The following is a 27,122-nucleotide window of genomic DNA, read 5'->3' as shown; positions in this document are numbered from 1 at the left end:
TGGGATAAATCTTGGGGTGAATTTGGGTAAGTGTGCCAATTTCCGGCCAGCTTGCAATTTCGGCCACATTTTTTGTTCCTCGAATTTCAGTGAATTTTTAGTTTTTGCGTACTCTAAAAATAATACAATGCAAAAAGTAACAAAAAATGTCGATTAGACAAACAAGATGATCTAAAAAAGACACTCGAAGAATTCCGGAAGGGCAAGGAACTATGGAAATGAAAGTGGCCGAAATAGGCCACCGATGTTATGTCAACATTTTTATTCATATTAGAATGTATTAAGAATGAATTTAGAGAAAATAAAGACGATAGACTGTCTACAAGGTTCCAAGGAACACTCCTTACAAAAAAGTAACAAATAAATTCAATATGTATTAAAAATATTACATTTCAAACTTGAGACTTTGGCGCTTGCATGCATTTGTGGCGAAATTTGGCTCACTTACCCTAAGTCAAGTGAAATATTCCAAAGTTTCACTTACTTGAGAAATATTTAAGGTCTATGAAGAATAATTTAATGCAAAAATCGATCCCCACTGTCGCACAAAATTCAATTAATTCACCTCATGAACTTGAGAGTAAATGATCATGAATTCGCTTGACACTCTCAGTCAATGTTGAAAATCTTTCAATAACTCCAGTATCGATTCAAGTGTCTCGGTAACTCCATGCACTTTCGAGAAGCTGTGAAAATTATAAAAAAAAAAATTCGTGAATATTGTACCAATAAATGATTGAGTGGTTGCTTAAAAAGTGATTTGGCTAAAGTTCTTGCGAACTGGCAGTTTTTGGTTCATTGATAACATTTGTGGTTTTATGCGGAAAATTTAAACATTGTAATATACAGATGACGATCATGGGAAGTAAGATATCAATTATGAAAAAATGTTACGAAAAAAAAAGTTTATGAAAAGCAGCTTGTGCACGTTTTCCGTCAGTTGCAATTGATAAAAGTTGCTCGAAATCGTCTTATTCGGAGAGCCTCTTGAGCCGTTAACATTGACCGCAATTGAAATTGCCCGATTGAAAGTGAAAAAAGATCTCTCCTACATCTCGCTGGTTTCTTAATCTCTCGTTCAATTTGCAGCATTAATAAACTTGTTTGCGTAAGTTTGTCACAGAGAAATCCCCTTGAAGTCCATACCCAGAAACCAGCTGCATTTTCCTCAATGATTGTGTTGGGGCCAAAGACATCACGGAAAAGACGTAAAACACTAACCAGAATATTTGTATTATGCCTATAAATATGCTCAGGTATTCTTGGAAAAATAGACCAAGTTTGATTAAATTTTTCCATAAAGAAGTGTTGCACCTGTTCAAATTCTAGCGGAATTCCCAAACATTTTCCTTCCGAAATTCAACAATAAGAGAACATAACCATTTGATCTTGTCTTTATTCTTGTCTATATTCTACTCACATTTTATGAATTGTCTGACGAACACTGAATGCCTAAAAAATTTGCATGCGGAATATTTATAAAAAGATTCTCATCATTGAATGAAACAATCACGTGGAGGCTCCATTCAGACTGATTGCAAATTATTCAATAATTTCTTATCACAATTAAAAGAAAAAATAACAGTGAAACCTCGACTGAACTTCAGAATTATTCAAAATTATTTAAAACTTGTTTAGTTCAAAGAAGAACTAACTTTTATTTCGATAATAAAATCTGAAAAGTCATAAAGAATTCTTGTCAAGTATTTTGTTATCAGAATTACGTAAAACAATAGAAGGGAAAATACGCTTTTTATGCTATTGGAAAAATGCCGTTTCGAATGGCACGTAATTTATTTATTCTGGTGATATAGACTTAAAATATATCGTGGTGGTATTTTATCTGATTGATATCTTGAAGAAATTAAAAACAATTTTCTTATATGATCAATAAATAAATAAGATTAATTGAAAGTTCAAATAAACAAGAATCAAGAGGTTTCTCTGTTGTACTGGTAATTTCAAAATGAAATGTTATTGAATATAATGCGCTGATTCTTTCTCCAATCTGTCCTAATAAAAATAATATAATAATTTCCATAATTTGGTGTTTTTTTGTTGAAGAAAGATTTATTATAAATAATTTTAGTATGTAAAAAGAGACATACTAACAAAGTCAGGTTACTATTAAACTTCTGTAATCTCTATTATTATTATTATTTTATTATTTGCTTTTATTTTTGTCATTTTAGTATACTGACTGTACAGTACATTTTGGTTAGTTTTCATTGTTTTTATAAATAATATAATTTATAGGGGAATGTTGGCATGGTTCGCACAGAGTGAACTTTCAAACAATGCAAATTTTCTCTTTGTTTGCAAAGAGCTAGTTCGTCATTTCTTAGCCATAAGATAGATAATTATTAAGCTCATGAGACACGATGAGAAATGGTAAGTCAGCTCTTTTCCAACAAAGAGAAAATTCGTATCGTTTGAAGGTTCACTCTGTGCGAACCATGCCTACATTCCCCTACTAGTATCATTATATGGGTTTCGGACCTAAGGCTTAGCCATATGGCATATCTGCTCTAATATCTTATCCATCAAGTTTTTTTTTTAATTAATCTTAAAATTGGATTAACAAAGACTAATAACCTTTTAAATTTTGAAAAGACAATAAAAATTGCTTGACATTTAGGATTTAGAGACCTTAGGGAACTTGACTAATCTCTAGTGTGAAGATTACTTTACACTCATGGTTGCTCTTGATCTAGGCTTACAATCGTCCTAAAATATGCTTAAGATAAATTAGCAACATAGGGTATGTGGTATTTCGGGACACTTTTTAGCACTTTGCAATTTCAAACAGCCTAATGACTTCTCAAATTATTTTTTTTGTTTGTTGATACAAATACTTATGTTCCTTATTCTGGCCAGAATAAGATTCTTACCGAAAAATGTTGAAAAATGCATCATTTTTTATTCAAAATAGCAAAAAATGTAAAGAAGTAAGAATGGTGTATTTCGGGACAGACAAAAGTCGCTATTATGCAAATACATTTCACTGAGCCTGACTTTTAAGTAGGTCTAAATTTTACTCTTTTATAAAAAAATTGTTTAAATTTCTTGCTCACTCTCATAGGCAGTTTCAAAAATATGTTTACAAACAAAAGTTATTGTGTTTTAGGCATTATGGACAGCTCGCAAAAATCTGGAGTTCTTACCTAAAACAGATTTCGAAAAATTACAAAATTGTTAATCACACCATAAACTAATAACTTCATAATTTTCCGAAATATGTTTTCGATAAGAACTTAAGATTTTTGCATGCTGTTTATAAGTGTATAAAGTCCAGTGATGACTCCACTCTATATTATTTATTTTATTGAAAGTAAAATTAAATAACGCAATGTCAATACGAGGTTTCTCCACCCTGTGAAATACTTAAAAATGTTGATATATTTAGTTTAGATAAAATAAAAGCATTACGAAAGCTTTCAATTTCTATTAAGTGTGACCCAAATTGGACCATAAATATTCTTGGTAACGTGATAAAGTTTTTTTCTGATTGTTTCAGTATTATATGCTTTATTACGTGAAATCCTATAAATATAATTTACTCTAATCCTCCAGAATATTTAGCCCACAAAATTTAGTGGTAAAAGATCAGATAAAGGAAATTTATGCAAAGAAACTTTAATCACTGATCCTGAACTATGCAGGGTAATGCGTGTTACCTTCGGACGACTCATATTTCAAACAATTCATTTTTTTTCAATATGTTTTTAATGAATTTGACCCGTTAATAATTTTATATTTTAATAGCTACTCAAATACCTCAAATTTTCTGAAAAGAATCGTGGATTAAATACATTAAGAACATAAGAAAAATTAATTTGACCGAAGGTAACGCACTTTTCCCTATTTTGGGCTGATCCTTTATCACTGAATATAGCTAGATATTCTATAAGATCATCCGCAGGCAGGGATAGGGAGATAGGCACTGTCCCTACTTAAATTGTTGTCACTGTACCTCAAAAATATTTTCGAATCATTTACCCGCTTACTGATTCACAACCGATTTGCCTCATCGATTCAGAATTAGTTTAGGCTTATCAGAAATTTCAATACCTTTCTAACTAAATATGATACCATTCGGTAGAGAAATACGCTCTCTAGAGCCTTATTAGTCTTTGACTTTGAAAACCCTTTTTTAAGAACAATTCAACGACATTTTCGTATAAAGACAAAATGTTCGCCTAGGTAATCGCTAAAACATATCCAAAATTGCAAAACAGCACACGGCAGGGTAAAATGAGGGGCATGTCAATGGTCCCAGGGTCGACTTAAGTAGGGTTTCGCGAAGGTCTCCAGTCTCTATCTCTAACGGTTTGATCTCTAAGCGCGTTAACGGCCATACGGATGGACGCACAGACGAACTAGCTGGGTGACGCAATTCTCAGAAATCGTCTGAAACGTAAAGATTTATTAACAAAAGTGGTCTCCGGGGGATGGAAGGTGGAAATTGGGGGGGGGGGGAGGGAAAAAATCAAAATCCTAGGAATATTATATAGGGGAAAGTACTCTCCCTTCAAACGTTCATGCCTTCGAATAATGTGAATTTTCTTTTAGTTTTCCTAAAAGACTTACACTTTTCTCTTAAATATTAGTTGGTTTATCATCAATTGTTGATAATTCCGTGATAATTCAGTATAAATCTCTTACGAAAAACAAAAGAAATTCACATTATTCGAAGACATGACCGTTCGAAGGGAGAACACTTTCCCCTACAGCTCAGTCCTGTGAAGTTCGAGCTGGAAAATTATGAAATATGTTTATAATTTTCTTGGGTATCTTCTTAATATACATTATGCATTAAAATGATTAAAACAAAGAGAACAACAGGTAATGAAAATTACGAAATTATAAAAACTTCCCTTGACGTATACTCACCGTGTAAAAAATGTTCAATTTCGTATTTTAGAAAAAGATTTAGGAAAAAACTCGTACACTAGGCACAGGCTGTATGAGAGATAGAGGGAGACTGTAAAAATTACAAAGGTATCAACTTAGAAAATAAACTTTTTAGATAAATAAATATGTTTTTAGTATATTTGTAATGTAGGGTAGAAGTACTACTTAATGCAATGCCTTATTTGATTCCATTCCTTATAAATTTATATATTTTTTCAATGTTCCAGTACTTTCCCATTGCCGAATCAAAGTATAAGACTATATATTCTATAATGCTTTTTTTTAAATATAAAAATAATAAAAGAGAAATACCAATTTTTTAGAGGTGGCGTTAAATGGGGAATGGTATTTCTTCAGTGGATAAGCATCCCTATAATGTCTATAAATTCCTATAGGTCTTGTTCTCTGAAGTCTAATATCTGATTAAAAAATCGTAGTGTTCAGGGCTACCCCATATTCGATCACGCCCCAGTTTCCCTTACCTGAGTAGCTTGAGTACAGTTCATATTAGTCGCCCTCCTATAAATGTATTAAGATTGGAATTATGAAAGCAGAATCATAAAATATGTAAGGTTACACATAGTTTATTTTAAAAAGTTCAAGCTTCATGTTGACCTTTACGGGATAAAAATAAGCACTTATTACTTATTATCTTCTTGATTATCTTTCTTTAACAAGTTTCCTTGGTAGAACACTATAAAGTTATTAGTAACATTTTCTAGAAAACTGTGATACTACACATACTGGAAAAAAAATTAATGAGCTGTGAAATATTTTATCAAAAAATTTCCTTTTCAAAACCATCTGGAAGTGATAAATTTTAATTACAAATGAAAATGTTTACTGCAATATTTTATAGTAGCACTAAAGTACTTGCACACATGAATGAAAGTTATCCTCTAAAATGGCAATAGAAAATCTCACAGCACACAGTAAATATTTCTTCGGAAATCTTTCCTTTTCAGTTACATTATTGATGTTTTGCATTTTTAAATAGAACTTCATGTGTAAGTAATTTGTATGAATAGAGTTATTTATTCAAGTTTTCTGCATGCAATATTGAAGTGGAGTTGTATTATTTAAATTTAGAGCAAATTGTAACGTCATATTATATTTTTCAATGGACATTTATTTTAAATGCTGCACGGGAGAGTGTTTTTCGAGTGGAAAAATGTTATAGAACTTTAATGTGTTTGAGTTGACTGGAAGGAGAAAAAAAGTACCACAAACAAGGTTAAATTATTTCACAATAGATCATCCAACTGAAAAAGCTCTCAACTGGGAAAAAAATAGTCACAATGCGTGTTCATTGGGAGGAAGATGATCATTATGCAATTTTTTCTGAGAGCATTTCTAAATAGCGGCGATTGAATGGCATGAAAAGTGCCAAGTATGAAGTCAAGCATACCATGACAATAAAGTGCATTTCCACAAATTTTACAAACTAATATTATACTCTGTAGCAATTAACATTGCGCGAGAATCTGTATTGCCGAGAGGCAATAAAAACTCCAGTAAAAGTGTAAAAATTCTATAAATAGTAGCGACATTTGTTTAAAATGTGATAACATTATCTTCCGCCTTGTGTTGACACGATTGAATTGCTTAAGAAATGCTGATAGGATGTAAATGCAATGATCGTCTTCTAAAGCGATCGTTATTCTTTGAACGAAATGCAATTGACTGAACAAGAAAATAGTTCAACAATAGAAAACAATAGGTAGAAAAAATAAAATTTATCTCATTGTCGATCGCGCTCTATATTGAAGCGATATCGTGAAAACTAGAGACGACTTTTGAGTTTTTTTTTAGGTGAATTTTTTTTTGTCAAGATAGTGTCATGTTAAACACTGTTGAACAAATTGATATAACATAAATTCATTCCTATTTTTCTTTCCTCTTGTCTCGTAGCACACAGCCGTTGTCTTCGCAATTATGAATTTTATTTGTCGTTAAAAGCACCTTGTGACTTTGGCATTATCTCCTGTGGAATTTCTCTTTCATCACGCAATGATATTCCACATAATACCCGTGATAAGTAATAAATCAATCAAATTTTTGGCATTTAAGTGCCTCTCCTTCTTATCATATTAGCCTCTATTTTATCTTCACACCATACGGAGCACATTATCACACAATTGACTTATTCTTGCTTATTAAAATAATCCCTAGAGAGTGGTTTATCAGAGTTGGAAGATGTGATAGGTATTTTAAGATAAGATTTAAGATTTTCCCCATTTTCCCAGTTCCATTTTGTAGTTAAATTTTAAAACAGTCAGAAGTGGTACAGGTCTCGATTCCTGATGCAAATGTCTTAGGTTCGAACCCTGTTTCCGGTCACCAGAAATTTTCTATCACTTGTGGAGTTATGGGTATTAGAATTGCATATCGTTTACTACTTTTACTCCCAATTCAAAAATTAAATGGGATTTAATAAATTTAATATTTCATTTTTATTTTCAATCTAATTTTATAGCCAAATCACAGGTCGAATTCATGAGCAAAACTAAAGAAAACCTCATAAAAGATATATCCATTTAACCTTAAATTTAACCATAGACAATGCGAAACACTTTCTCTTCATCTTAGAAAAAAGGTTCAATTAGCGGAATAGGGGAAACTGGGGCAGTAGTAAACATGGGGTAGTTGTAAACACTGATTTTTATGTTCATTATGTGGGCTTATGTGATCTATTTCTTGAGTGGATAAAGATCCCTATAGTATCTACACTGAGAAAAAAAGAGGGTGCGATTAACATTTTTTCCTCAGAACTTTAACACTTTTTAGGTGTAAAAATATATCAATATTTTTTAATGTAAATTTAACACCTTTTTAAGGGTAAAATTAATATAAAAAGGGTAACTTTAACCCCTAATACACCTAAAAAGGGTAATATTTACTCCGATTTTGGATCAATACTGCAGAGTAAAATTAACATTTCCGGAATGCTATTTTAACTTTTTCGGATTTCTCTCAGTGTATGAATTCAAATAAGTTTTGTTCACTGAATTCAAACATTTAATTAAAAATATTGCAGTATTTTCAATTGCCCCGTGTTTACCATACTGTCCTAGTTTCCCCTACAGAGTTACCAGCAAAGATTTCTTGTAAGTCTTCAATTTGATCCCTGAGTTACAATTACAAAATCAGGAAAATTAAATTATTTACAAAGCTTCATTTGTGATTCGACCATTATTAGGATATAACATTTGACATCACATTCATGAATGTATTGTTTTAACCAAAAAATGTAACCACGGACGATACCAGACATCTCGAACAAAATACTATTTAAAAAATGAAAAACAGAAATCGTTTTTTTCTGTTTCAAAAGTAAAAACGATAAATATTTTTTTGTAAGTATCGGTCCTTCAGCTACACATTTTTACCATCTGTTTGGGAATACATGGATATCGCGAGAATAAAACGAGGCAACTTTAGACATGAAACCATTAATCCATCCAATTTTCCACTTCTTCAAAATTGAGCAAGTGCAGCTCAGGTATGCCATTATCCATCGATCGGAACAAGTGGTAATCGGAAGGGGCCAGATCTAGAGAATACAGGGTGGTATCATATCCCAATGCAACGTTTTGGTGTTATCCTGGATCCTGAATCACTAAAGTGCTATGCAACAAAGTATTGTTATGTTGCAAAATCACTCGTTCGTTTCTTTTTGTCCATTCTGGTCGTTTACTGAGGAATCTAAAATTTTGCAAGTCGATTTTTGAATTTTTTCCTGTCCTTCGGTCAACTCATGCGGAACCCATGTACATTAATTTTGCTTTTTTCAATAGCACGCAAACCGTAAACGCTTAAAAAATACGTTACTGAGTCGTATTTAAAATTTCCAAAAACTAATTTCATCATTTAATCCAGTAGCGTTTACAGATCGGCGTCGTAAATTGTTTTGGTCTTTCTGATTTCCGCGTCAAAACCACAATTTATAAACCATTTTAACGGATTTTTACAAGTTGTTATAGATTATGCATGTTCGCTGTAGGCCCCTTTAAGCAAATGACGTGTTTTTCTTGATATTTTTCTGAACTTAAAGTACTAAAGCAGGGGGAAGTGGAGCACCTTTGAATTGAGGCAGTTTTAAAATTTTGGTTTTTTATCCTATTTTTAAAAGAAATTCAAGCTTATCATAATGTAATTTAGCTTCATAATTAGTTCGTAGAGCTAGTTATATCATGGTTAGGTCTATTCAACTTTAGACATGTCTATCAGCTACATATATTTATCGCTAGCTTTTCTGAGTTAAATATGGCTTTAATATTAGTTTGAGGAAGCCAGCGATTAGAGAAGAACAGATTGAAACCTTTTCTAAATAATTATGGGTCTCGGTAAAAATCCCAAAGGCCAAAATCCAGAATTGTTAGGAGTATCATAGCTATTCCCAGGATTGCACCCACGCTTTTTAGAAGCAACAGTAAATTTCCTGTTTTACCGGACATAGGAAACACATTATCCTCCGTTTGATTTCGACCCTTTCAGGCTTTTGACCATTAGGGATTTTCGATTTTGAGATTTTAGCTTTCGAAATCTCGATCTGGACCCACGATATTTAGTAAAGAGTTGTTTAACAAAGTATTCAATATTTTGTAAATCAAATTTTTAATATCTTAAGATCTATAGATCAAATACTCCCTCCGTTCCGAAATAAGTCGTACGTTTGGCGAAAAATTAGGGATTAAGGAATGGTTTCAGAGAATGTTTTTGTTATTGGAAAATATATTATGTATGAACTATCCTCCATGTTTAGGGATAATATGGGGATCTTACCACGACGGTAAGTTGAGGAATCGATGTGTTGAAGTTGTCCATTTTTCGCGTTTTTTTCAAAGAGCTCCGGTAGATAGTTAATTACTACAAGATGGACTGTGATTAACATTACAGGCTAGAATTTGTTCTAAATTTTTAGTATGCACAAGTGGAACTCAACAGTTATTACCGATATGACATTTTTTATATCTCAAATTTTGCAGAATGAGCAATGAAAAGAACATCCTTTTTTTATGTGTTCGAATATCTGGATGCTAAATGTTGTGAAATAGGGACTTGGGAGCTTCAGCGGACCCCCCATAAGTTGACCCTGGGACCATTTACATGTTTTTTTTAAAACATATCCAGCAGAATTGAAAAAAAAAATCGCACGATGTGTTTTCGAGCAATCCTAAAAAGATGATTTTGGAGGGGAAGGGGAGGGGTGGGGGCAAAATAAAGGACATATTAATGGTCCCAGGTTCAACTTATGGGGGGGTCCCCCGAAGGTCCCAAGTCTGTATCTCTCACCATTCTGAACCTATTTTAGATTGAAAATAAAACGCCAAAAATAAGACATTTTTAAGACATTCGTTCCTCAAAATACCATCAAGACTGGACCCCAATTTTAGTGCTGAAGATTAGCAATAGTTCTTTACAAGAGATATTGTTGATACACAAAACATTTACCAACAGACTATCCCTTGATCCTAATTTTTTCCCAAACGTATTACTTATTTCGGAACAAGAATTTTTCCCAAACGTACGACTTATTTCGGAACGGAGGGAGTACTATTTTATTGGGATCAACAGTGTGATAAACAATAGATTGTAGGAGTCATATCTTCTAAGTTTCTTATAATTATTACAAAAATTAAGTATAATAATTCTTTTTTAATCTAATTACATATATTTTTTTTGTGTTTTTCCATACAATTTCCGAAAATTACTAATTTGTTTTACTTAAAAAATAAAAAGATATTTTATTACCTTATGAAAGCCTCATTTATTGTTTTTGTTACTAGAAAATTCATGGAATAACTCAAAGAACACTTCCGAAATCGTCTCATTTTTTCTTTTGGAAATTGATTTGGAAATATCAAATATTTTTGCTTTTAAGATTTTTTGTCAGGTAAACATTTTAAAAGGTATTTTTCGATTTAATACAAGAAACATTTGTTTATCTAAATTAATAGGTTGATGTATTAAAAAAAATTAATACTAATATTTATATGAATTACAAAAATACTTATTAAAATTATAATAAAAATGAGTTTGAAAAAAGAAAAATTAATAAAACAAGTGAAATAATATAAAAAAAATTACAATTCAAATAGAAAATCATCATAAATATAAAACCTTTATCTCATCTAGAATAATTTCAAACTCCTTTGATCAACTCTGATGCAAATAGGATGGTATTTTCAGCATCTTCCACGGGCTTGCATTAAATAACCCAACTAAATTAATCTAGACGACACCTATCATACAATACAAAACATGCAGACTGTCTGAAAATTTTAACTATGAATATTTTCATGCATTAATGCTAATTGTATTAATTTGCACGACGACGACGTTTTCACCCAAAACAACCAACGCAAATAAATTTACAAAATTGGACGATTGTGAGATCATGCGGATTGAGGGTCGAAAATATGACGAGATTCTCATTTATTCCTCTTATCGTATCTGTGATAAAAATCACACACTATTTAGCGAAGCACGAAGATCTCCTTAAAAGCTCATACAGCTCACATGGTTTGGAGTGGGAAGTATTTGGATAAGGGGGAGGATTGTGTAATTGATATAAGGAGATTTACAGGAAAATGCAGCTGATTGATATTTGAGAGGAGTTTTTTTCTCGATGAAGATGCTGGAAGTGCGAATGTTACTATATAGTGATAACCCCTAACGGTCACTGGGCGAGTGATTAGGATGATTAGAATTAAGGTGACGAGAGCTTCTTACGAGTGAATCGTGGATCGTAGATATGAATGTTGAGAGTATATGTGTTTGCAATTCAGAGGCTCAAGCACGAAGAGTTGTTTAAGTTAATAATAAATGACGGTGAAACACATTGAAATAAAACGCACACAATTCGTTCCGACCACCATACAATTCATATTTCAGTTTAGTTACTCGTTGCTTTCCTCGGCGAAAGGAACATAGGGGCCCCAGAGAAAGAGGAAAAGCTCAAATTTTCCTCCAAAGTGCCAATCACTTGAAGAACATACGAAGGATCTGAAATATTTAATTGAAAGTTGTGTTCTTAGGATTATCAGTGATTGTGTTTATTTTGTATTTGAATAAGGACAGCCGTTACAACTGAATGTAAGTGGAAGTCGAGAGCCCTATGAGGGCCTATTGAGAATTGGGGGTCACATGATGTCCAGAGAAAAACTGCTAAGAATTTATCAATTTGCCCTCGTTAATTAATTCGTGTATATAACCGTGGTTGAAATAATTGAATCAATCGATGTTCTATAACTCTGAAAGACTCCTCGATATTTGAGGAAAGTTTTGCCTCCCTCACATGACTTTTAGTCGTCGAGGAGAGAAAACCTTCAGCTGAGTATATGTATTGTTTCTTGTGAGACATCTCTCAAGTATCACATGCCTCGACAATTTATAATCTGCGAAAGTATGTGATAATAGCAATCAGGTACTTGACAATTAATACAATATCTCCCAATCTTCAAGACATTCACGAAAGCCCATCCCAATGTATTTTATTAAAAAAAAAAACCATCTGGAAAATATTTTCTTCCATGTTTACGTGAAAAGTTCACTATACGATATTACTGGCTAGATATAAATTTAACCCAAAATGATGCCAAAGAATAAAAAAGCCGAGAGAAAATTTAATAAGAGAAAAACGAGCAATTGTTCATGGTGTGTTCAGTGTCATGATCTTGCATTGAGTGTGGTGAATTAAAAATAAATTAATTGCAATTTCTTCAGTGGTGAAGGTTGCTGCAGGCCTAGCCACCGGTGGGAGGGATGCTTGAGAAAATCCCTACCTCCCACAATTTCCCAGTCACGTGATTGAGTCTCCCGCGAAAATCATTCAGTCTCACTATCACTCCCCAGAGCCATGCCAAACCCGCCAAAGTTGCTCATCTTCGATGAAAAGCTACCTGACGGAGCAGGTGAAGCTTTAGCCCGTCTACTTTTAGGCGCTACGAAAGACTCACCTGTGTGCAATGTTTGTTGAGACGTGGATACATAACAAGTGGATTTTGTGTATAGACGAGTAAATATTTCCCATAGAAAATTAATTTAATTTGTATCACAAATTATCCTCACTAAGATAAATAAGTATCATTCTTTTATTTCGGTAAAATTCTTAGTTTTAATTTGTTTAATTTTTTTTGCAAATTTATAAGATTTCAAAAATGTGCAGCGAAAAGCTATAAATCAATAAAATTGCATTTCACAAAAATGAATGATTTTACCAATTGAATTGATAAAATTCTTCCTGAAGTGACAAAAATAACAAATCATAGGAGAAAGCGCTCTATCTTCGGACGATTTAAACTTCGCACAATTCATTTTTTTTCAATGTGTTATAAATGAATTTGGTCCATTACAATATTATATTTTAATAGGTATTCCAATGCCTCAAATTATTAAAAAAAGTGGTATATGTAGGAGAAATCCATAAGAAACATAGAGAAAAAATTGAATTGTCCGAAGGTAGCGCGTTTTCCCCTATCCATAAATCATTCTCTGTTTTCCCCTTCAACATTTTATTCTTAAACATTATAAATTTACACAATTAAATAATTAAGTCTATAAAATATTTTAGAGCAATCACTATTTTTGATTGACTAGAGAAGATGATCATACCAAAAGATTTTATAACATAAAATATTTAATTACACGTAATTAATTCTGTAATTATAAAAATTATTTTGCATGCTTAATGTTATATTTTGTTTCAATAACTATTTTTCAGGTATGACCAGAAATAGAATCCCAGTAATAAACATAAAATGATCAGTAAAATTACCAGAAAATTGATTGAATTCAGTAAAATTGGTAAAATTGTTCAGAACGTTCAGAAACTACTTTTAATTTTTAATCATATCGTGTTGTCAAGATAGTTTATAAGTTCTTAACTTTCCCTTTCTCAACTATATTTCATTATTTTCATCTACTGAAAATTCATTGTTTAACATTAAAAAAATGATATTTACGGGACTTGGAAACTTCGTACTGTACATTTCGTATTTTACATGTTCGTATTGCATATTTCGTATTGCGGAAACTTCGTATTCTAGGATATTTCGTATTTTACCATTTCGTATTTTACATTTCGTCTGCCATACATTTCACATAAGCATCAACCAATAAAATTATAAAATTGCAGTTTTACAAGGTCAAGGACGTTATGAAACTCGGCTCTGAGTTTAAAGTCGAACTTCAAGTTCTAATTATCAGTAGGGGAAGTGCTTATAATTTTGGACAGTCTGCTTATAAGCATCGAAGTTCCAAGTTTGAAGTGCGATATTTTCTATACTAATTGACATTTCTTGTTACTCTCTTTTCAGAAGGGTTGTTTAGAAACTTAGCAAGCTATTTATCGTCTCATTTTTATTAAAATTAGTTTTAATACGTTTAAAAATGAATTGATAAGTAGAGGTGACCTTGGCTCTTATTTTGGACAACTTGTTTATTAATTTGGCCAACTTGGCTGTAAATTTGGACAGCTAATCCGCCTCAATAGGATGCCCATTGTTCTTCATTTGATGAACCAATCTTACCAAGTCCTCTTCCTGTTCATGTAAGGGAAACGTAGAATGTCACAGAAGCCCGGAAACTTTCCATATCATTCATTAAAGTGAGTTGACTTCGGTACTCCAAGTACGCTCGGATTCGCTGATTCCCTGGCCTTTCCGGGAGCCTTTCAAGGCATTTCTCGCTACATCTCTTTCGTAGAGATGATGCTCCTTTGTTTCTCCAGGCATTTGTCCAACCTAGTCATCACAAAAGCTAAAACTTCACGAAATTTCGTGAGAAAAACACCTGTCCAAAATAAGAATCATCACCTCACTGGTGAATGTCTTAAAAAATTTCCCATTTTTCACACGAAAAATATAATTCACAAGGCAAATCTCACTTCAGGTCAAATGTACAAATCATCAGTAACGTGAATCAACACAATATTCAATGAATATTCAATAATATCACTCAAAAACAGCGAACAAACTTTGTTATTACTTCACCACAGCTAAATAAGACTGAAGTAAGCCACGAAGTTCTGTCATATTTCTCGTAAGCAATTGCTCACACTGAATTTTCAACAAAGCAATTTCAACTCAAATCATATTCAAAATTTAACGTATTTAGTGTCTAAAACTTCCAAAAAGAACAAATATTTAGATAGAATTCATTTTTCATCAAATATTGGAATAAAAATCCATCATTTTAATCAATTTATTTTTAGTGTCCAATTTTACCCTCAAAGTGTCCAAAATAAGAAACTGTCCAAAATTATGAGCACTTACCCTATCGCCTGTTTGTAGCGAAGGGAAATTTTCTGTGTTTTGAGAAGTTATCAGTATCGTATGATTTGAACACGGCACCTTTGTGATGATGCTTCAGGATTTTCTGTTCACGCCTATAGCTATACAAAGTACGGTCTATATACTTCCTATAGTCGTCTATACTCTCTATACAAAGCATATCGGGAACCGTTGCATCATTTGAGATATTCCAAGATGAAATTCTAACAGCACGATGATAAATTTTAATAGCTTAATCCTTTAAGGATGATTGAGTCACTGGTAACTCAAAATTGAATTTATTCCTATGGCCGTCTAAAGGTATGTTTTGCTCTAAAATGTCAGAATCCGGCTAGTAAAAATTACTATATCCGGCTACTAAAATCTACTATCTGAATCATCTGAATATTAGAATCTAGGACAGGCTGGAGGTTAAATTTAAAGGAATATAGTAGAATTTACCATCCGGCAATTGGGTAGTAAATTCTAAATATTCATGATAGTAGATTCTAAAAGAAAGCGTTTATGAATAATGGTATTTTCTACTATCTTTTGAGTCAGTAGAATTTAAAGATACGATTTGTAGAAATTACCATCCAATTTTTTCGCAACGTGGTTCGAATTAAAATAAAAACTCTTTGTTTTATTTTACTTAAAAAAAATACATTGATTCTTTCATAGATTTTAAAATCCTGAATTGATACCAATCAAATTTGATTTTTTTGCTTAGCGAATTTAAGGTTTTACTTTTTATTTGTACAAAGCATTTAATAGGCCAAATATAGGTAAGGGAGACCGGGGTAACTATAGCCAGGGGTAGAATTAGTCAGTGGATTTTTCTCGTTTTTCTTAAAATGTACATCGAGCAAAGTATTTTTTTAATGAAAGTAGGAACACATCCCCTTATTGTCAGAAATATTTATAACTCTGATCCTGTTATCCTACAATTTAGAAGCATTTTTATAAAATGGGTATAAAATTGTAATTTTGATGGTACAGTTTTTGCACCAGCATTTGGTTTTCTGAGTTTCTAGTCAAGATTTCATAGTTTTACCTCGTTTCTGGTTCAATAAACCAAATTAAAAAATATTTTTCACTTGGATAATAATTATCCAATTTTTTATATAAGATGATAAACACTGAAACAGTCCTCGGGGCAGTTGTAGCCACTCTTCCGTGGCGGGTTAAAACTATTGATGATTTTTCACTGATTGTTAGACGAAAAAGTACTATTGATATTCCAAGCAATATTGCCATTCGGATGAACAATTTGTGAAATAGATTTTTTCAGGATGTTTTCATCAATTTTGCCGCAATTACAAAAATGTCATAAAAAAGTCGGCTAAAGCCTTTTTTTAGGTTTAAATGACATATTTAGCATCAGTGGGCTTCAGTGTATCAAGCGAAACAATATTTGGTATCTCCAGTTTAAAATTTCGTCTGGAATTCTGGTGGCAATTAGCACCCCAAAAATGGCTATATCTTCCCAGGCCGGGGCAAATGTAGCCAATGTGTCATACTTTTTTCATTATCCTCTCTAGAAAAACTCAACGATTTTAGAGCCTTGGACTACACTATTTCATACAGCCAATATCCTAATGCTACTTATGAAATATAAAAACATTAGACAAACCTTATCAGTTTTTCACAAATCACGCGCGAAAAAAAAGCTTCATTTGCTGGCTAATTATACCCCTATCTCCCCTATTTTTTATTAAATTCGCTTTAACCTGGACTAAATTAGAATATCTTTTTCTGACCATTTTAACTTTTAATTGACACTGGCAATGTCAGAAAAATAATGTCTAATTAATATGATTAGCACATAATGTGATTGCACCTTAGATGAAATTAAATTAATTTATTTTAATTTCCTAAAATTTCGATACCTATCTCAAGTCTTTTAAAAATTTATAATTATCTAAATTTATTTTTTTTATTTTTTATTAATTAATGTTTTCTCTAGTTTCTGCATTACAATGAAATTAAGGTAATCATTTTAAAATAATTGCATTGTGTAATTAGTTGTGGTTAAGAACAGATTTTTTTCTATTGTCAATAAATTATTCTAAAATGATCAGTATATTGCCAATCATGCCAATCATATCTCTCCTTTAAAAATTACGGAGGATTGATTCGCTCTCTGCGGTTTTGAGGTTTCGATGCACATCAACGTAAATTTATTTAAAAAAAAAAGGTGTGATTATGACGGAATGACACCTAATTGCACCTAACAGGTGTGTCTAATAGGTGGGCCTACATTGATATATGACTTTTTCGCGTACTTCTAAAGGAACTTGTGCTTTAAAGTCATGTAATTTAGATAGATAAAGTAATTGTGGATCTAAATTTAATTATGGGAAGGTCCAGCTTTCTTTAGAAATATGCGAAAATATCGTATATCAATGTAGCCCCACCTCCCCCTAACAGTTTTACTGTTTTTTTCTATGATTACAAAGACTTGTGATGGTAAATATTTTAACATAACTTCTCATAAAGATTAATTTATTTTAAGTTAATGATATTTTGTCTGTTTCTATAGATCATTGCGTTTTTCTTGCACACCACAATTTCCAGTGTCAGTGTCACTATTCACATTAAATTCCATGCATACTTCTCTGTATAAAAGTCTATTAAAGTCTATAGTTAAATTGTATTAGAAATTTCTAAAAAGTCATAAAATAGGAATTTAGTATGACACAAGATTAAAACTGCAATAAAGTGCATTCAGTAATAGAAATTCATAATGCACAGCTTAGATAACGACCAAGTACTTAAGCATTGTTCTATAATTATTTGTCTTAAGTCTCAAGTTATAAACTGAAAAATTTCATTTGAAGATTTCCTTCCGTTGTCTGAGTAATAGTTTATCTTTTTATTGAATTCTTATTTCTCAACATCATTAAGAATTCTTTTTTCTACGAGAGAATTTTACAGCAATGAACTTGCGTAATTTAACTGGAGTCTCAGCCTCTGCAAACACCTTGAAAAATGCTCTCTGAAAATTTAGCCCAAAGAAAAGCAGATAGAGAGAGAATTGTATGAAAAGCACAAATATATTCACAACTCAATAATACTGCTCAAGAGAGGATCTATCCAGCAATTAGTGAGTTTATTTGCACCTCACAGCTAATTGAGCATCCATTCTCACCTACATTTTCATTTACAAATCCACGCATATATTGCTATAATCGTCGCGATATGAATTTATGATCAATGATAAGATATATGAGAGAGTTCATTCGAAATAAATTATATTCTACAGACGTAGATCACGAAGCTGGAGGTGGGATGAAAAGAGGCTGAAAATGGTTTAAAATTGCAAATACACATCTCACGACATGGAAAATGTCTCAACACTTTTAAGAATTTGTTCCATATTTATACAAAAAAAAATAATGAAGCCACAAAAAGGCGACAGTAAACCACGAAATGATGATGGAAAAAATTTAATCTGCGATGATTTTCTTCTCGTGACTTCTACACAAATAACACGATCGCGGCTTCGATTTACTTGGAGCTCTCTACTCAGTTCTGTTGGCTCCACTTTGGGCGCCACACTGTGTCACCTGAATCTTACTGGAAAATCCGTTCAATTTTCCATTTTACTGTTCATTGAATCACTTGAAATACATTGTTAATATCTTTAAAAGATATTTAGTGAATCTTTGATAGGAGATTGTGGGTGAAAAATGCCGAAAAATGAAGGGAAAAAGAAGGAATATTCTCCAAGTAATATTGATTATAAGATTGAAGAAATTGAAAGTTGATGCAGAAGAATAAATTGAGCATAAATGTGAGCGGCAGACTCATCATGTTCTTCTTGTTTTTTTTTTATCTCCACAGTCCAGCAAGGAGAACAAGCTCAAGCCAGTTCCAACATGGGGGCCATGTTCCGGAGCGAAGAAATGGCCTTGTGCCAAATGTTCATTCAGCCAGAAGCGGCCTATACGTCCGTTTCCGAGCTGGGTGAGACTGGAGCAGTTCAATTTCGTGATGTAAGTTCCATATCTTAAAATCAGTGATAAGCCTGAATTAGCTAATGGTTATCTATGATCCTTTAACTTCCGCTACCGCTGGTTCGTAAATCAGGATACACTGAGAGAAATCCGAAAAAGTTAAAAGAACATTCCGAAAATGTTAATTTTACCCTGTATAGTATTGATCCGAAATTGGTGTAAATATTATGCTTTTTAGGTGTATTAGGGGTTAAAGTTACCCTTTTTCATGTTATTTTTACCCTTAAAAAGGTGTAAAATTAACATTAAAAAATGTTGATATATTTTTACACATAAAAAGTGTTAAAGTTATGAGGAAAAAAAGTTAATCACATCCCCGTTTTTTCTCAGTGTATAATAAGTATCGATTTATTATCAGCTGAAATTTAGGGATAAAAATGTCTTTGATTAGTAGACCAATCTTTTCACTTAAAATACAAAAAAAACAGAGACTCGATTATTTATACCAAAAACCTACTTAGCTCACAACACTGTGCAACAGTGATTTTGTCCCTGGGTTCTTATGCTATTTTTTTCTATTGCTAGGGTCAAATGATTTACGAAAATACTTGTCATTTTGATTTCATTTTTTTGCGCCCTGGAATCTAGGCAAAACCGTTTTTGCTGTTTTTTGATACTTGGGTGCCTATATCTCCGATTCTGCTGAACCGATTTACTTTTTAATATGGGAACATTTGTTCTCCTTTAGATGCTCGATAATCCTTTGTACAGATGGAATTCATGCAACTGACACCAGGGGCGCTGTAGTCTCATAAATGTCAGAAAACATGGAAAAATCGAACTTTTTAGCAACTTTAATCAAAAATATCTCGAAAACTAGGACTGTTCCTAACAATCTGTTTTGTAGATTTGATAGAGAATTTTATTAGCTACATTTTCATACATATACAACTTTTCTCTCAGATCGTTTTCTAACCTCGAAATTGAGATTCAAACGAAAATAGAGCACTTCAAAGGATTATCGGGCATCTAAAGGAAAACAAATGTTCCCATATCAAAAAATAAATCGGTTCAGCAGAATCGGAGATATAGGTAACAAAAAACGGCAAAAAAGGTTTTGCCTAGATTCCAGGCTCAAAAACAATATGAAATCAAAATGATAAGTATTTTCGTAAATCATTTGACCCTAGCAATAGCAGTAGAAAAAATAGCATGACAACCCAGGGACAAAAAAAAAGTTTGAAATTGTTGCACAGTGTCATCAAATCAACCAGTTTTTTTATTGTCTTTAGGTTAGGATACGGTATTTTCACTCATGAATGAATTTTTAAAATAAATATTTCAAGTTCTTTTTTTTTGGATAATCAATTAATTATTATTATAAGAGCGATTTTAATAGTGTGAACACCAAAATTTCCAAATAATTTTTAAAAGAAATTGCAAAATTAGTAAGTGTAATAAATAAGTTGGTGACATCGGTAACACAGCTTAGGACCATGTCAAATGTTTCAGTTCCGTAACATTGACGGATAATTCCTCTTTATTTAAAGTGGCATTAAAAGATCATGGGACTAAAGCAGTCTTCAGACTAGAGGTTTAGTCAAGCTTCAAATGTTTCAAAATCCTAAATAACAAGCTTTTCTTTGGCTTTTTAGGATATAATGGATCATTTACATTTAAGATCCAGTCCTAAGTCAAGATTTTCACTTTATAAAAATCTTTGCTAATAAGAGTTTAGAGAATGTTAGGCTAATGGCTAAATTTTAAGTTGAAAGACCGTATAATCCTCTTCGGTGTCACATGAAATCCCGAAAATCAGGATCCCGAAAGCCAAAATTCCGAAAAACAAGATCTCGAAAGCCGAAATCCCGAACACCAAAGTCCCGAAAACGAAAATCCCGAAAGACAAGGACCGGAAAGCTGAAATCCCGAACGCCAAAATCCTGAAAAGCCAAAATTCCTCGCGCATTTTGGTATTTTGAGATTTTGACCCGTTCGGGATTTTGGCTTTCAGGATTTTGACCGGGACCCAATCCTCTAATCATGGGACTAATTCCACTGTCCTACGTTCGTAGAAATCTGCAACAGGATTAATGCTAAATGCCTTCACATGATTTCCCATACGATGGTGTTGGTCAATAGCTAAATGAAATAAATAGCAAATAGCAATTATCTTGAATTATAATAAGTCCAGCAAAAGAGTCGTGAAAAAATGTCAAGCTGTGTGAAAGTGCCCCCTCCCCCTTCCGTTCCGTAACGTCTTATCGCAACCAGCTGATATATTTCACGTTTTTAATTAAAATGTATGAAAGAACTACAAATACTTAACATTTTTTGTAGTTTCATTTTCAAACGTGCGATGATATGAGCTTTTGTGGAAACTTCAAGTCAACGTCTCAGTACAAAACATATTGCACTTTAAAATAAAAATCCTTTTTTTTTAAATTGTTACACATGCATATTAAAAAGAAACTCAAAATTCCGACTTTTGTTGCTTGAAATGTTGCTATTTTTAGATGAATTACATTATGATGTCACTCACGTGATCCACATGATAAAATTCAATTCGGGAATGAGTCAAATATTTAATCAACCATGGTAGTAAAATTAACACTATCCAATAGTCAATAAAATGTATATTATAGAAGAGGAAATTGGGAATATGTTTTAATTATATTAACTTTTTTTAACAGTTAAATGCGGACGTAAATGCTTTCCAACGCAAGTTCGTCAATGAAGTTCGCCGTTGCGATGAAATGGAACGCAAACTGCGTTACGTCGAGGCTGAACTTAAGAAAGATGGTGTTTCAGTTCCTGATCTACCAATTGAAGATGCTCCGAGAGCACCAAATCCACGTGAGATCATAGATCTGGAGGCTCACCTCGAGAAGACGGAAAATGAGATACTGGAACTTTCGCAGAATGCCGTTAATTTGAAGTCAAACTTCCTCGAGCTTACGGAATTGCGCCAAGTGCTGGAGAAAACCCAGGGGTTCTTCTCAGATCAGGAATCTCTGAATTTGGACAGCATGAAGAGCAACCTGATTGGTGATGAGTCTGGAACTCAAGCCAGTCAGGCAGGAAGGCTTGGATTCATCGCTGGAGTGATCCAGAGAGAGAAGATTCCTGGTTTTGAACGCATGCTTTGGCGTATCTCGCGTGGAAATGTTTTTCTCCGTCAAGCAGAACTTGATCATCCACTTGAGGATCCTTCTACAGGAAATCCCCTGTACAAGACAGTCTTCGTGGCTTTCTTCCAGGGTGAGCAGTTGAAGAGCCGCATCAAGAAAGTATGCTCCGGATACCATGCTTCCCTATACCCTTGCCCAAGTAGCCATGAGGAACGCGAGGACATGGTAAAGGGTGTCCGTACTCGACTTGAGGACCTCAACATGGTTCTCAATCAGACCCAGGACCACCGTCAACGTGTCCTTGCTAGTGTGGCCAAGGAGTTGCCAACATGGAGTGTCATGGTTTGTAAGATGAAGGCAATCTATCATACACTCAATCTCTTCAATATGGACGTCACTAAGAAATGCTTGATCGGAGAATGCTGGGTTCCTGTTTTGGATCTTCAGATTGTCCAGAAGGCTCTGTCTGATGGATCAGCAGCTGTTGGCAGTACAATTCCATCTTTCTTGAACGTTATTGAGACCAACGAGCAACCACCGACTTTCAATCGAACCAACAAATTCACTCGTGGCTTCCAGAACTTGATTGACGCTTACGGAGTTGCTTCCTACAGGGAGGTTAACCCTGCCTTGTACACCATTATTACATTCCCATTCCTCTTCGCCATTATGTTTGGTGATCTTGGACACGGTGTCATTATGGCCATGTTTGGTGCCTGGATGGTGATCTGGGAGGGTAAATTGGCCAACAAGAAAGCTGGTGAGATTTGGAACATCTTCTTCGGCGGTCGTTACATCATTCTGCTAATGGGTCTGTTCTCCATGTACACTGGTCTCATATACAACGATATCTTCTCCAAAGCCATGAACATCTTTGGTTCAAGCTGGACAATCAACTACAACACATCAACTGTTATGCAAAATCCTGATCTACAGCTTAATCCTGCCAACGAGGACTACGATTCTAACATCTATCCGATTGGTCTGGATCCAACTTGGATGTTAGCCACTAATAAGATTATCTTTCTCAATACCTACAAAATGAAACTGTCCATCATCTTTGGTGTCATCCATATGATCTTCGGAGTATGTATGAGCGTTGTCAATTTCAATCATTTCCGCAGACGCTCTAGTATTCTCCTGGAATTCCTGCCTCAAATCATCTTCTTGGTCTTACTGTTCGGTTACATGGTGTTCATGATGTTCTTCAAGTGGGTCGCCTATGGCTACAAAGATGCACCATTTGTCAAAACAGCGGGTTGTTCTCCATCAATTCTTATCATGTTCATCAATATGATGTTGTTCAAGGAAGGCAGTCCCCTGGATAATTGCGAAGAGTTCATGTTTGATTGGCAAGGAACTCTACAAATGGTCTTGGTGCTCATTAGTTTACTATGCATTCCTGTTATGCTGTTGGGCAAACCTTTCTACATTATGTCACAGAGGAAGAAGAAGGCTCACGCAGGTCACAATGGTGATGTCAACCAAGGTATGGAGATGTCTCCTGAGCCAGAGGAGCCCAAACCATCAACCGCAGCACCATCAGGTGGTGGCCACGGTCATGATGATGAGCCAATGTCTGAGCTCTTCATCTACCAAGCAATTCACACAATTGAGTACGTGCTGAGTACTATTTCTCACACAGCTTCGTACCTTCGATTGTGGGCTTTGTCTCTTGCCCACGCACGTAAGTACCTCTTCTTCACCATCTACTCAAAATTCCAATATGTTAAACTTTCCTTTAACTCATGTCTTGATTTCCAGAACTCTCCGAGGTGTTGTGGAACATGGTCCTCCAAATGGGTCTCAGGCAAACAAGTTACGTAGGAGCTGTCATGCTCTTCGTAGTATTTGGAGCTTGGGCTCTGTTCACCCTTGCCATCTTGGTCATGATGGAAGGATTGTCTGCTTTCCTGCATACACTCCGTCTTCATTGGGTGGAGTTCATGAGCAAGTTCTACGAAGGTCTTGGATACCTGTTCCAACCTTTCAGCTTCAAGGCCATCCTCACGGCTGAAGAAGATTAAAGCGCTTAAGATCGCTCTAAAAAAGCAATATTAGTCGCAACACCTGGATGTTGTAGCTGTGGCACGATTTAATCGTTGATTAAATAAATTTATTCCATTGTTGAGCAATTAAACTCTTGAAGTCTTTTTTTTATTATTTTTTGAAGATCGTATTAATACTTCTGAGATCACTTTTGTTTTGAATAGTCAGAGTTATATTGGTGGCATGTCTTTGAGAATAGTTCTCAAAAGATTCAGGCCATTCAGGGCATCCAATATTGAAAGTGAAAGTGAGTAAATTGAGTCCTTGTTCCTAATGAACTAGGGCAGATCGAATATGATATGGAACTGGATAGATCTCGTTGTCCGGACTGGAGAGATGACAGATATACTGATATGGAGTAAGTCAGAGGTGTGCAAAAACCGTTGAAACCGAATTAATGTCAAAATAAGTTTGTTATAGTAGCGTTTTGATCATTGACATACATGTTTCATTTGACGTTTATTTGGTTTCAACGGTTCTTGCACGCCTCTGGAGTAAGTTATCCAATCCAGAGTCAGACAAGGACACCTAAAACTATGCGTCCTGCCGATCAATTCTTGTCACCACTTAGGCACAGTTTTCCGTCGCTCCAACGAAAGATCTCTGCGTCATTAGGTTCAGAATCCTATCCACTTTTACGGTGTTCTTAGAATATCAAGTTAAATTCGCATATTTTACTAGTATGGTGTCTCAGCTGATCTACCCAAATATTTTTTCAAACTGTTTTTGAGGAACTTTGAAAATAAATTCCGTTCTTTATATTCAAAATGAATTAATAATGCGGGCACCATATCTTGTAGAGGAATTAGGATTCTTTAATGCAAGGAAATTTCTGATAATTCGAGCCTAGGACACTTTTTTTATATTGGATGATTGCATAAGTTCGTGGGACTTTTTCACGCAGGTTATTATGGGTTATGCCATAGCTTACCTCCACCATTTATGTATACTTTTTTACTTGTACTGGAAAGATTATAGTGTCTTATGCCTTAGACACACTTAGACTTAAGCCGAGAGACGACTTAGTGGAAAATGATTGAAATGAGGTTTAACAATTATGTCGAATATAATTACGCTAAGCCGTCTCTCGGCTAATCCTCAGGTCTGTCAAGGCCCTTACATCCCTCTAATGCCAAGTATCCTTCAAATAAGTCGATATGTTCGAGGACTTTTCCAAAATGTTGAACAAAAATATGCATTTGCAGCATTTAATCTTAGGCGAATTTTGGAAAGGTGTAAGTGATGGACTTCCACAAAAAAGCATTTAGGGCATTTAATTCTCGCTTTTAGGATGATTAAATGGTGCCTTGGAAAATTTTGAAATAGGGATTTATGCTTCGAAATATCAACTCTATTTTAAACGGCCTCTAACATTGATGGCAATATTGTGAGTCTCTTAGTGGAAGAAAATTTGAGAATAACAATTTAATTGATTGTTAAGATGTTGGACAACAATAATTTGATCATATTTCATTATTAAGAAAACCTTTGATATGTTTAAAAACTCAATAAATGGGTGCCAAATTTTTTGACTGAAAGGAATAAGGGGAATCGTATGATTGTAAGGAATTTAGTCATTTCTCTCCTGATATGTTGCGATGAAGAAGCTTTTCGGGATCGATTGGTGACATGTGATGAGAAATGGATCTTTAACAACAACATATAGTGGAAAAGGTCCACGGAAAAACAGCTAAGTTTGCTGTAAAAGCAGATTTGTAAATTCCCCGGAACCAAGATATTGACCCTTCAGATTATCATTTGTTCCAATCTCTCTAAAGAATAGATTGGTGCCTCTGCCCAAAAATATCGACTCCTTGGAAGCGGTCTTAAATGACCTTACGAATTTTCTTAAAAAAAGGCTCTTTCTTAAAAAATGGTATTGATAAGGTTATAAATCTTTAGAGGACAAGTGTTAAGATCAATTAAGACTATATCAATGAATATACAAATTATATTTCTAAAAGAAAGTAGGGTGGAGTAACCACTTTTCGCCACTTTTAGGTAAAAGTGAAATTAATTGTATTATAACTTTTGACCCCTTATTATCAGATAACTCAAATTTGACACAAAGTTACTTAGATATATTGGCTCTAGATTCGTCAAAACAATTGTCCTACAATTTAACGCGGGAGTACCTAAAAATCTGATTTTTATTAACAATCCAAAAATAACCACTTCGTCGCCACTTTTTACCACTTTTCGCCAGTTCTGTAACCACTTCTCGCCACCCACTTGGAAAAGTTCAAACTCGATTATTTTGAGCAATATTATGCAAAGAATACATCCAGCATTTCTTCTCCCTCATGTTCACCTTATTATTATTCTTATTAAATGATTTTTCTTCACTTTTATTTGACAAATCAAATTATTAGACTATTGCAGAAAGTAAACAAAGTTTCATGACACTTACTATATTTGGTAAGAAATATTGGATTCGATGCACTTGCTTAAAATATTTCTCTAAAAAATGCTCAAACATTTAAATTCAAAACAAAAAATTAGTGTTTTTTCGACTCTATACGTAGCAGCAATAAAAATACAAGTAACTTTGCGGCTCATTTATTTCATAAATCGTGAAAAATAGCGATTTCAATATACGTGGCGAGAAGTGGGGCACACTGGCAAGAAATGTGGATTCCACCCTACCTGTTGAATTTGTCTTAGAGATTCCTAAGAACTTATGCAATCATCCAATAGTTGAAACGTTTAAATACTCTACCATTTAACCCATTGTCCAGCAGGGAAATTTTTTGTAACTGTATGACATTGTCATGTGACAAATTGTGAATTTCTTA

The 27,122-nt window shown here is 33.7% G+C and overlaps 1 protein-coding gene across 3 annotated transcripts; it reads left to right on the top strand.

Annotated features, from left to right (window-relative positions):
• The first annotated feature begins 641 nt into the window (after positions 1–641).
• On the top strand, positions 642–24,418 carry LOC129798837 (V-type proton ATPase 116 kDa subunit a 1-like). Of its 3 annotated transcripts, none has more exons than XM_055842231.1 (4): positions 642–865; positions 19,035–19,186; positions 21,841–23,965; positions 24,043–24,418. In XM_055842231.1, the coding sequence occupies exons 1-4, from the start codon at positions 850–852 to the stop codon at positions 24,303–24,305; spliced, it is 2,556 nt and encodes an 851-aa protein (XP_055698206.1). In that variant the 5' UTR covers positions 642–849; the 3' UTR covers positions 24,306–24,418. The 3 variants fall into 3 exon arrangements, with proteins under 3 accessions (XP_055698206.1, XP_055698207.1, XP_055698205.1); XM_055842232.1 differs by lacking the exon at positions 642–865 and adding an exon at positions 11,810–12,012; XM_055842230.1 differs by lacking the exon at positions 642–865 and adding an exon at positions 13,358–18,920.
• Positions 24,419–27,122: the final 2,704 nt, after the last annotated feature.

The sequence above is a fragment of the Phlebotomus papatasi genome, chromosome 1 (genome assembly GCF_024763615.1).
Source record: "Phlebotomus papatasi isolate M1 chromosome 1, Ppap_2.1, whole genome shotgun sequence".
NCBI lineage: Eukaryota > Metazoa > Arthropoda > Insecta > Diptera > Psychodidae > Phlebotomus > Phlebotomus papatasi.
This window is presented reverse-complemented; position numbering and strand designations above follow the sequence as displayed.

Coding starts and splice junctions, on each gene's coding strand:
- LOC129798837 (XM_055842230.1), top strand. CDS start 18,881: ATGCCGAAAAATGAAGGGAAAAAGAAGGAATATTCTCCAA. Junction 18,921..19,034: donor AAAGAAGGAATATTCTCCAA/GTAATATTGATT, acceptor TTATCTCCACAG/TCCAGCAAGGAGAACAAGCT. Junction 19,187..21,840: donor GAGCAGTTCAATTTCGTGAT/GTAAGTTCCATA, acceptor TTTTTTTAACAG/TTAAATGCGGACGTAAATGC.